At 39.8% G+C, this 11361-nt stretch overlaps 1 protein-coding gene across 1 annotated transcript; it reads left to right on the forward strand.

Moving 5' to 3' along the window:
• The first annotated feature begins 398 nt into the window (after positions 1-398).
• Positions 399-4849, forward strand: LOC106932192 (nucleolar protein 4-like). Its single transcript, XM_088003680.1, has 4 exons — positions 399-626; positions 1220-1333; positions 2834-3074; positions 4300-4849. The coding sequence occupies exons 1-4, from the start codon at positions 438-440 to the stop codon at positions 4527-4529; spliced, it is 774 nt and encodes a 257-aa protein (XP_087859806.1). The 5' UTR covers positions 399-437; the 3' UTR covers positions 4530-4849.
• Positions 4850-11361: the final 6512 nt, after the last annotated feature.

The raw sequence follows: 11361 nt of genomic DNA on the forward strand, positions 1-11361 counted from the left end.
CACGGCCCGCCACTGCTAATTTGGTAACACTACATTTAACTTCCCCTGAAATAATTTTCCAAGATAAATTGTAAATGCTGCATGGTGAGCTTTAGCATTAGCTTCCACTAAATAGCTTGTTGGTTTAGCGTAAGTGGAACTAATATTTATGTTTAGTGGTTTAGGGTTAGCGCAGGTAGCATTATAATTAGCGGTGCTAAATGCCATGTTAAATATAGGTGCATGTGTAATAAACACTCATAGACCTACTAATCAGGGTGCTAACCATGCAATACACATGTTTACCTGAGTTTAAGTTTGGAAAATTAAAAAATAAATCACAATAATATTAGTTTTTGCATTTTTGTTTTAAAAATAAGATTAGATGTGAGTACTGTCAGTTTCCTGAGCAGGGATAAAGGTGACTCCGTTTTATCAGCAGCCATGCTGTGTTTCAGATGTTTGTTCGCCTGTTTGTGGATGAGAACCTGGACCGAATGGTTCCGATCTCCAAGCAGCCCAAGGAGAAGATCCAAGCCATCATCGAGTCTTGCAGCAGACAATTCCCAGAATTCCAGGAACGCGCCCGCAAGCGCATTCGCACCTACCTCAAATCCTGCCGACGCATGAAGAAGAACGGCATGGAGGTGTGCTAATGAGAAAATAAGAAATGTTTTAAAAATTCAAAGAATGTTGGTTTTACTACTCAGGGATTTTTTTTTTTTGTCTTTTAGCTGCAATACCATTAAGTATTTACTTATTTATTGTAAATATGTAACATTTAATTAAAATACATATTTTCCTTTGCTTATTCTAAAAAAATTGATGTTTTTCCTGTTTTAAAACCTCAAAAAACAACAATGATGAGATTATGGTTTTTAAAATTTCACAAAACAAAAACAAGTAAGCTTTACATGCTAGGTTTTATTTAACTAATTAATCTACATTTATTTGATACACTTAAATACATTCATTTATTTGTCAGTTTTTTTTATATTACTTTGATTTATTTTTAATAAATACATATTTAAGGGTCATTTAGGTCATTTAAAGGGTAAAAACGCCATAAACCTGAACTGATGAGGCTTTAATTGTAATGTCTCTACTGCCCCCCTGTGGTCGAATGTAGCACTGCTTCCAGTGACAGAAAATAAAACCTGTTTCACATTTTTCTGCTTTGACAGGACAGAACTGACATAATTAGTGCATAAAAGTCTCTCTAATGCCGTGTTGCTTCCAGACCCGCCCGACTCCACCTCACCTGACCTCGGCCATGGCGGAAAACATCCTGGCCGCCGCCTGCGAGAGCGAATCCCGCAACGCCGCCAAGAGGATGCGCCTCGAAGCTTTCCACGTAAGCAACGCTCCAGATTCATCAGCGTCATTAACAATCAGAACAAATCTGGATTAGAGCGTGATTAACAATCAGACCAAATCTGGATTAGAGCGTGATTAACAATCAGACCAAATCTGGATTAGAGCGTCATTAACAATCAGACCAAATCTGGATTAGAGCGTCGTTAACCATCAGACCAAATCTGGATTAGAGCGTCATTAACCATCAGACCAAATCTGGATTAGAGCGTCATTAACCATCAGAACAAATCTGGATTAGAGCGTCATTAACCATCAGACCAAATCTGGATTAGAGCGTCGTTAACCATCAGACCAAATCTGGATTAGAGCGTCATTAACCATCAGAACAAATCTGGATTAGAGCGTCGTTAACCATCAGAACAAATCTGGATTAGAGCGTCATTAACCATCAGACCAAATCTGGATTAGAGCGTCGTTAACCATCAGACCAAATCTGGATTAGAGCGTCATTAACCATCAGAACAAATCTGGATTGGAGCGTCATTAACCATCAGAACAAATCTGGATTAGATCAGACAGAGAAATATCTGCTGTCTAAAACTAAACTTGTTCCTGTTGAACTAAATTAACTGAGTTCATCTAAAAATTTCTCTAAATAAAAGTAACTCAGTAGCACAAATGGACACCTTTTTATTTAGTTGTCCATAAAAAGGTTTAGGGTTAAAATTCTACAGAATCTATTTGATTTAAAGTAATTTATTTTAAAATATTTTATCTTGTCCTATTTTTGTTTTTATTTTATAATTAATAAAAATGTTTCTACTTAATATAGTTATTTTGTTTATTATTATTATTAAAATTATTTTTATTTAAAACCTATTTTTTGTTTTCTATATCTCTTACCTTTTTATTATTATTATTATTATAGTTTCAATATTTTCTAATTATTGTAAAGTTATTTATTTTAAATCTTCTATATGACTTTCCAAATTTAATATTATTAGTAAAAAATCCAATAATTTCTATTTTCTGTGCATCGTTACCAATAATACTAATGATAATAATGGAATTATTTTAAAATGTTTTATAGTTTCTAATTTATATTTAATTAAAAAATAATTTGATCCCAAAGGGAAATTATTTATTTTATTATTTGTGATTTTATATTTTAAATATTATTACAATTACTACTGCTGTTATTATTAAAAGGTTTTTATTGTTTCTAGTTAATATAAAGTTAATTATTTCACAATTTATCCTATTTTTGTCTTTATTAAAGGGTTTTTCGGACTGTAAACATTTTTACTGTCTAATTAATTTTCCCGGTTATAATTATTCTCTTTCTGGCCTTTAAAACAGTAAAATGTATAAATATAATGTAATCAAACCCAGTGCAGGTATTATCCGCCACTAGGTGGCGCTCAGCTGTCTTCCTGCTTTCAGTAGTGACTTCACCGTGTTTGGACCTGAACCGGGTCTGCATCCTGGTTTGTTTTCATTAATAAACTCCCATATTTCCCATAATTCCCTCTGCCAGGATGAGCAGGTGTCCCTGGAAAAGCCGTCCAGCGGCGGTGGCGGCGCCGCCGCCCTGAGGGACCCCGTGTCCCTCGCTCACTCTGCCTACTCCTTGGCTGCATCAGCCTTCCCCTCCCAGGACTCGCAGCTCTACATCAACGGGGCCGGCCTCAGCTACGGTTACCGTGGTTACCCGGGCCTGAGCGCCGCCATTCAGCACCCCGTCTCCCTGACGACCGGCACCGCCACTCAGAGCAACGGTGAGCGAGAGACGAAGCTGGAAGGATGATGAAGATGATGGGATTCCATGTCTGAAACTGGGTTACACATCACTGTGCTGTAGGGCTGAAACGATTAATCGTGATTAATCGATTATTGGTTATTATTAGTCTGGGTTTTTAGTGCCATCTCCTCTCTTGACCCAAATAATCCAGAATCATCTGTGATGGAGCAACGTAGAGTAATGCATAATAATAAGTGGAAGAAAAACAGCATCACTATGCTTAAGCGATTAATCAGATTAATCAAGTAATAATCGATTAATCGTTCAATGGAGTATACAGAAAACTAAGAATGAAACAACTAATGGGATTAATCAAGTTATTTCTTAATCAATTAATCATCAATTGGAATAAACAGACTAAAAACAGACCATTTGCTAAAGGAACAACACACTCAGAGCCAGGTGCGGAGCTATAGGGGGGATGTGGGGGGCCTGGGCCCGGATGGTTGCCCAGGGGGGCCCGGGTCTGGAGGTGCCAGGGAGGGAGGAATTGTTTCAAATCGCTTTAATCTCTTATTATAGATGGAGAAGGTGCGCCCTCGCCTGTTCAGAAAGGTCTATGTTAAAGTTACTGTTCCTCAATGGAATATATAGTAGTCAGTCCCAGTGACTCTTTCACTAATGGTTTAGCCAATGTGCTTCCTGGGTAAAAATCAAACGACCCCCACCCCCCCAACAGTTTCCCAGCAGCGCAGGTGATGCACATGAGGGGCGCGGTCATTGGCCCCGCCCCCCGGCCCGACGCTGACTTGTTCCGCTAGTGCTCAGAGCAGTAAGTAAGCCATAACTGTACAAAACAATTACATTTCGCATTTAAAATAAAGACCTTTTCTTGTCAAGTGGAGGTTTTAGCTTCACTTGGTTTCCACTGACCAGAGCTTTTTTCCTCCATGTTTGCTGCTAAAAGGCAAGCTGCAGTCACACATTGTTTCAGCAATAACTGATCAAACTCATGGATCAAACTCATGGAGTTAGCAACAGATTGTTCCACCTGATGGCTAAAAACAGGCAGCGAATTTAATGGAGCTTATTGAAATAATTTCCCTGTTTTCAGCATCATAGTAATGAAGAAGAATGTATTGCTGCCTCCTTGTGGTAGCAGCCTTGCATTACAACCTGAAGCATCCATCTGTTCTTATTTTTGGGCCCTGCAGTAGAAACGGTTTGTGACAGCAGCACAACATCTCCACCGTCTCCTCCAGGTCCCACAGACCTCAGCATGAAGTCGCTCTCCTCCACCAACATCACCAACTGCTCCTCTTCCACCACCACCAACAACCTCAGCGGGCGCGGCGGCGGCGGGGCATCCACACAGCTCAGCCAACCAGAGATCACGGCCGTGCGCCAGCTGATCGCCGGTTACCGGGAGTCGGCGGCCTTCCTGCTTCGCTCAGCCGACGAGCTGGAAAACCTCATCCTGCAGCAGAACTGAGGGAAACCGTGGGAGACAACACACACACACACACACACACACACACACACACACACACACACACACACACACACACACACACACACACACACACACACACACACACACATAATGCTTGTTTAGTGTCTGCTTCGCCTGTGATGAACTCCAGACCTCCTCTACTGTCGTCCCACCTGTGATTCGGATTCAGTGGAATAAAAGCAGAAACAATTTCCCCACATCTAAACGGACCGACTCTGCATGTGGGAAATAATTTTTTTTTTTTTTTTTGCTTTGAGGAAAACACGGAGCAGAAAGTTTGGACTCCAGAAAATCCCCTCCTCTCCTGTCTGGAAGCGCCTCACAATCAGATGGAGAGGAAAACTGATGGTACTGTCCAGATTAAATAGAGAAGTGTTTTATTATTATTATTATTATTATATTATTATTATTATTATTATTATTATTATTTTCCAGTGAATTTGTTGAAAACTGAATAGTTTAAACTAATATCTGATGAGTCCCTGATGGACTTTTGATTTATTTTGTTTGTTTCTTTGCTTCACTGCAAAACACAAAATCTTGCTAAGTATTTTAGTCTAGTTTCTTGTGCAAATATATTAGAACACTGAAAATAAAACAAAGCTAACTTTCAACAAGAACTAGGAGCTTGTTTTAAGTAAATATTTATTTAATATTGATAAGAGTTTGTTCCACTGGCAGATTATCTCACTTATAGCAGTAGATTTTTTCCGTGTTAAAGTGAAACAATCTGCCAGTAGGATTAGAATTTGGTTGCTAGGTGACGGGCTGGGCATGGCTGGTGTTGCTAGGTAACGGCACAGGACCCTTTGATTCTGTAAGAAGTGAAATAATCTGCCAGTGGAACTAGTACTTTTATTAATATGAAGGAAGCATTTACAACAAGCTCCTATACTTCTAAGTTAGTTTTGTCTTATTTAAAGTGCACCAAGATACTTGGATTAAAAACTAGATGGAAATACTTGGTAAGAGTTTATGTTTTGGAGTGTTGTTGAATTGACTGATCTAAAAGCGCAGCACTAAAACTGGAGAAGTCTTTAATTTAAAGGGGAAATGACAGATTTTTGTCGTTTGTTGTTTTGCTAGCTTGTACATACTTGCTCTCTGTGTCCTACAGCACTTTTCTCTCCTCAAACCTCCCGACTCTCACTGTTTTTACCCAGGAAGCAACTCGCTGCTTACTTTATGCATCCATTTTTCTTTGAGCACCAGGAATTACCTCAGATCACACCTGCCGACTCGGCTTTCGGGTCCTCGACATTCCCAAACGGAAACCAGTTTACTCCGACTCCCCCACTGCAGAAATGAAGCATTTCAACGACTCGCTGACCTCTGAACTTTTCCTTTTCTCTGCGCGGGTTTGTTGGCATTCTGCTGTAAATAACCAGTTTATCTTGAAAACTTGAAGAATCGGAGCTGAAGCCGGCGGGAGTGTGATAGTTTTGTCCTTAAATTGTGTGTGTGTGGCGTGTATGTGTAGAGGGGATGGAGTGGGAAGTGTGTCTCCTCTCTTTACAAACGTACACCTCAGCATCTTTGGGTTAAATATACCTCCTCCTTCCCGTCCTCTCCATCTCATGGACCTAAACGTCCTCCTCTTGGTCTCCAGATGAGGATTCCTCTCTCTTTCTGTGTTTTGTCTTTTTAAACTCTGTAATGGCCATTACTATTGTTGTTACTGTTATTATTATTGTTATTATTATTACTACTATGATAATTATATGAACTTTCATGTCGCTGCTGCTATTGAGAAACCGGACCTTCTGCCACAGACCTGAAACCTCAACCCGGCCGGGCGTGGCGACCCGGCCGTACGACCGACTGACTTCCTGCTGCCTCGACCGCGAACCATAACCAAACCACCGGGACTCTGTTAGCTTCGCTCCTCCGTCTCACACCGGCTGGTCGCCTCTTTGTTGCTTCATAGGGCTTTCTCCATGTTGTCTTTGTGACTTTCTTACTGTGAATCTGTTGTTTTGCCTTGTTTTCTTATTATTTCAGTATTTCCGTCCTCCAGGGGTGCGGTAAGGGATGTGTTGGAGCGGAATTACACCTTCAGATTCCTGACGACCAAAACATTGATTATAAACGGCTCAGCACCTGGGTGGAAAGATCTGATTTGGACATAAATTGGTCAACAGATAGATCAGAGATGGGGATAAAAATAATTGGTGTGGTTTGTAACTAGTAGGAACGTATAAAACAGATAAAACTCTGGATGGAAAACGTGAAGGAAACATTTGGGGGCTCGTCCGGGATGTGATCCTCCCTCAAAAAATATGCAAAACCATAATCTTGAATCATCAAGAGTGGAGGATTCTGGTTGAGGCTTTGGCTGTATGCCTTTTAGGATTCACTTTGGTTGCAACATCTGGTAACTATCAAGGTTTGGATTCCCACCAAACCAGTACCAGTGCTTTCTTTAAACCAGTCTTTGTCCGATTCTGCCAATAAGAAACTGGTTCTGATGATGTTTTGATTTTAAATGCTTGTTGGGATTGTAAAAAAAAAAACATTTATAAATGCAACAAAGGGACATAATAACATAGCCATGAGTCTCTGTTGCACAAAACAAATGTTTACCTTGGTCTAAGCCAAAATCTGTGAAGTCTGCAAAGCTTCTAGTCATTCCTCTCAAGATGGCGCTGCTTCTGCCCACTGGTGCTTGATCTCAGATCCCCGTCGCTGGGCCACACTCGGACCAAATGATGTCTAATTTGGACCATTCCTGGGTGTTGGTAGCAGCTTTTTGTCAGTGAGTTTCATTGTCTTTGAGGCTGCAGCTGCTTGGTGTAGCTAAAATGGGAAACAGGCTCTTGTTCAAAACATCTAAAGCTAATCGATTAATTATGTTTGATTAAGCCATAAAAGAGATGCTGTTTCAGCTTCTTCTGCCCAAAAATACTTGGTCAGATCTTCTAAAAATGATTCTTTTGGAATAATTTGCAACATTAGCAACGAGCCACTTAAGTTTTCACATGCTAACTTGAGTTTATCTTTTGTTTTAGACGTTGTTGGAGATTGTTGAAGTTTGCAAGAGATGCTTTCAGCTGCAGCTGAACTTTTCACTCAATTTTTGCACAGTGAGCCAAACATTAGTGATCTCTGGTGTTAAAGGGGAGACCTATGATTGTGTGAGGAGGACATGCATATTGTTTTTGAAATGCATTTGATAATCAGAATATGTTTGCCATTTTTTTCCTTTCATGTGACAGGCTGCAAGCAGCGACAGTAAAAACTTAATTTAGACCTCCTCTATGTAGAATTTATAATGATTATTTTCACAAGAAAGGAGGAATCTGTTTCAGTGCTCTTATTGCTGAATGGAAAACATGAGAAACAGTTGGGGGCTTGTCCGGGATGTGGACCTCTCTCAAAAAATATGCAAAAGTAAGATCAGGTTGGAAGGATGGAGAGCAAGCAAGAAGCATGCCTTTAGTTCAGACATGTTGCACTGCAAATGTTTTTTATTAGGTTTGCAGAAGACATGAATAGCTAAATTTCAGTGTGTTTGAATAAAATGGTAAATTTTTAAAGGATTTTTGTGTAACTTGATGGTCACACTTAGAATAGAGTAATTGGATAAATATTTTGCTACTTCTTTACACTGGATGAAGAATTTGATACTGAATAAAAGTTGGACATTAGATGGAGGTCTACATGGTGGAAGATCATCCCCCATGATGCTACTGCCATCATGGGTTTTCAAACCGTTTCAGGTTGTTTCCATAACAAACTCTTGTTTTCTGGGCCTGAAAGGAGAATAAGGTTCAGCTGAGCTGGCCTGGTATTTATTGACGCATGGTTGGGGATTGGTCTTTGCTGCAGGTGGAAGGATATTTGTTTTGTTTCAGTCCATCGGACTAAATTCCTTAGACAGATGTCTGTAGGGTAAATGATGGTTAGGATAAAGTTCTCCTGCAACTGCATGTCCCTGTCTTCAGTCAAAGGCCCTGATATCCTGCTACCATGGGCATAAACCACCAGAAGCTTGCTCGAGCTTAAAACCCTTCAGAAACTCACCAGGAGAGCAAATGTAGGTCTGAGAACCAGGCAGCCGCCTGTTAGCAGTTTATAATCTTGTGTAAGTCATTCAAGTAGGTTTACCGCAAAACCAGACATCCACAGTACTGCACCCCCACCTCTCCAATCAGAAATGATAATATCAATAATAATTAAAACACCAACAAACTGTGTTAAATACAACATAAATAATAGCAAAGGACAATCGATAGAAAGGTGGAGCCATAATCGAAGCGTTTCCTCCCGGTGGCAAACAGCCAACACATTTCTATTTCATTTTTACTTTTTAATACAACTTTTGTTATAAAGGTTTCTATTCTTTCAGTATATTTTGTAGGGTGGTACAAGGTATTTTATCCCCCAACTCTCAGATCCAACACAGTACATTCCAAACACGGACCTGACCGGCATCATGTCTTTTATCAGAGGCTAAAATAACTCGAGCCAAACTGCGTGACTTTGCTTTGCATGAACTTCTTAGCCTGTTAAAATGTGGCTGAATGGAGCAAAATTAGGAAAATCAGGTAATCAAGACAGGCCTTTTCTATTGACTGTGTCCTACCCATTGTCGTAATCCTTTATGACCCAAAATGCTCCATCACATGAAATGATCAACCCAGTTTGTCCTTAATATTCACCAAACGATAGCGCCAAAACACTGCCAAGACCCTAAAATCCTCAACAAGAGGCTGAAGATCTCACTAGGACTTTACCAAACCCTAAAGACATTGCCAAGACCTTACTAAGAACCTCAAGACCTCAAACATGTGCTGAAAATCTCAGTAAGACTTTACCAAGACCTTAAAGACCTTTCAAAAACTCTAAGTCTAAAGTCTTCCACAAGATGCTAAAGACTCTAGATACCTTACCACAACCCTTGTTAGTTATTAAAGTCCTAATCAAGATGCCACAAATATCAGTAAGACTTTATCAAGACCCTAAAGACTTTGCTAAGACCAAGAAGACCTTACAAACACCCTGCTAGGACCTTAAAGTCCTCAACAAGATGCTAAAGATGTCACTAAGACCATAACAAGACCCTAAGTACCTGACCAGGACCCTCCTAAGATCCTAAAGTTCTCCACGAGATGCTGAAAATCTAATAAATATGAGATATTTGGCATATTCAACACCCTGCTAAGACCCGGTAAACACTCCTTGAAAGTATTTTGTCCAAGTATAATCGTCAACCAGTGTAAAGAAAGTCTGAGAGAGATAACATTTACTAGTAAAATTTTGCTTGCTAACAATTTAAAATGCACAGCTTCTATCATTCAGGAAAACCCATCAATCAGCAATCAACTGATCTATTAAGAAATACTTTCAAATTAATGATGAAACTTTTTTTCTGATTATAGGAAATAATGAATCTAAAGTAGTGTTCAGCATTAGAGATGAACCAAGCAGCCAGAAACGTGAACACGTCCCTTTGGACCGGGATAAAGAACGTGATGCCGCTTCAGGTCTGTCAGATGGTCAACAGGCAAACATTTAAAGAATCGTCTCAGCCTATTTTTGGAGGCTGAATGTTTTTCTTTCTCCTCCTGACTTTGTACCGGCAAACAGCCAACACGTTTCTATTGTCCTGCTTTCTTCTGCCAGGCCTTCGTACCTCCAGTAAAACCAATGTGAAACCTGCATTCCCCTCATTTGACTCAGTGGAAGTGTGATGTTTACATGTACAGATTTTTGCAGATCTCCCTGGCTTGATCTTCTTTGCGTTTTTTGTTTGCATCCCTCCTCCTCCGTTCATCTCTGTCCGTCCTTTACAGCGAAGGGAAAGGCGACTGTTTCTGAAAAGCCGCCGTTAGTATTTTTAGCGGTGATGTCAGCGCGGCGTCGCGGTTCTGGCTGGGGTTGAAACGTGGGTTGGTTTGTCTCCGATTGTGGGCACAGAATCACAGAGACCCTCCGCTGGCGTAACCGAGTCCAGAGGAGAGGACCAGTTCCTCAGCGAATGATAAGCCATTACAGACCGTGAGTGTCGGGTCTTTTAGTGTATTTAGCAGAACTTAAAGAAAAACTCAACCTCAGGAAAACATGTTTTTGTAAAAACAAACCCCACTGAAGGCCCATTTCCCTGCCTCTTCTTTGATACCATATAAATTATATCAAAAGTTCTTTTTATATTTATTGTTTATTATATTTACCAGTGGAAACCTTTTTTTCCAGTACCTGCGCTTGAATTTTGGTCTTAACATACAAGAAGGGGAAAAAAGACAAAAAAAAAAAGAACTGGGTTGTTTTTTTCTGTTAACTGCCTGGGAGAGGTTTGTTTTACCCAGAAATGAGAACATATCACTCTGGTCCATGATGGGGAAAAAGATCAGTGGTTTAAAAAGTGAAACTTTACTTTGTGTGATGTCATTGCTGAAGCTGAAATGTTTCTGGACTTGAAAGATTTGTGACTATTTAAGTTTGTTGATTTGTTTTCTGTTTCCTCCTGAGCTGTACGTCACAAAGCTAAATATACTAATAAAACAGTGTGCTAATTATGGAAACAGGCCGGCCTTCGTTCCTTTCATAATGCCCATGTTCTTCCTCTTGGACTTTTTCACATTTCTCACCAATAGTGCCAATATTTAAAGTTATTCTGTACATTTTTCATGTATCTCTGTATAGACTGACAACAGAAGTGGTGGAAATGAACATCGTCTTGCCACCTGGTGATAAGTTTTGTGTTTAAAGGACTCTCCATTCATTTTCTATGGAACTTGCAAAAAAGTTCCGTAGAATTGCATGCCCTTATGGAAAGCCATCTAGTTCAAAAATATGTCTAATGGGTAGA

This window comes from Poecilia mexicana, unplaced genomic scaffold, assembly GCF_051168715.1.
Source record: "Poecilia mexicana isolate PSO_F unplaced genomic scaffold, ASM5116871v1 scaffold_2, whole genome shotgun sequence".
Lineage (NCBI taxonomy): Eukaryota > Metazoa > Chordata > Actinopteri > Cyprinodontiformes > Poeciliidae > Poecilia > Poecilia mexicana.

What these genes read in the sequence shown, in the direction of transcription:
- LOC106932192 (XM_088003680.1), top strand. Translation starts at nt 438, where the DNA reads ATGTTTGTTCGCCTGTTTGTGGATGAGAACCTGGACCGAATGGTTCCG. An exon ending in TGAAGAAGAACGGCATGGAG is followed by an intron (nt 627 to 1,219) that starts GTGTGCTAATGA and finishes TGTTGCTTCCAG; the next exon opens with ACCCGCCCGACTCCACCTCA. An exon ending in CACCGCCACTCAGAGCAACG is followed by an intron (nt 3,075 to 4,299) that starts GTGAGCGAGAGA and finishes CGTCTCCTCCAG; the next exon opens with GTCCCACAGACCTCAGCATG.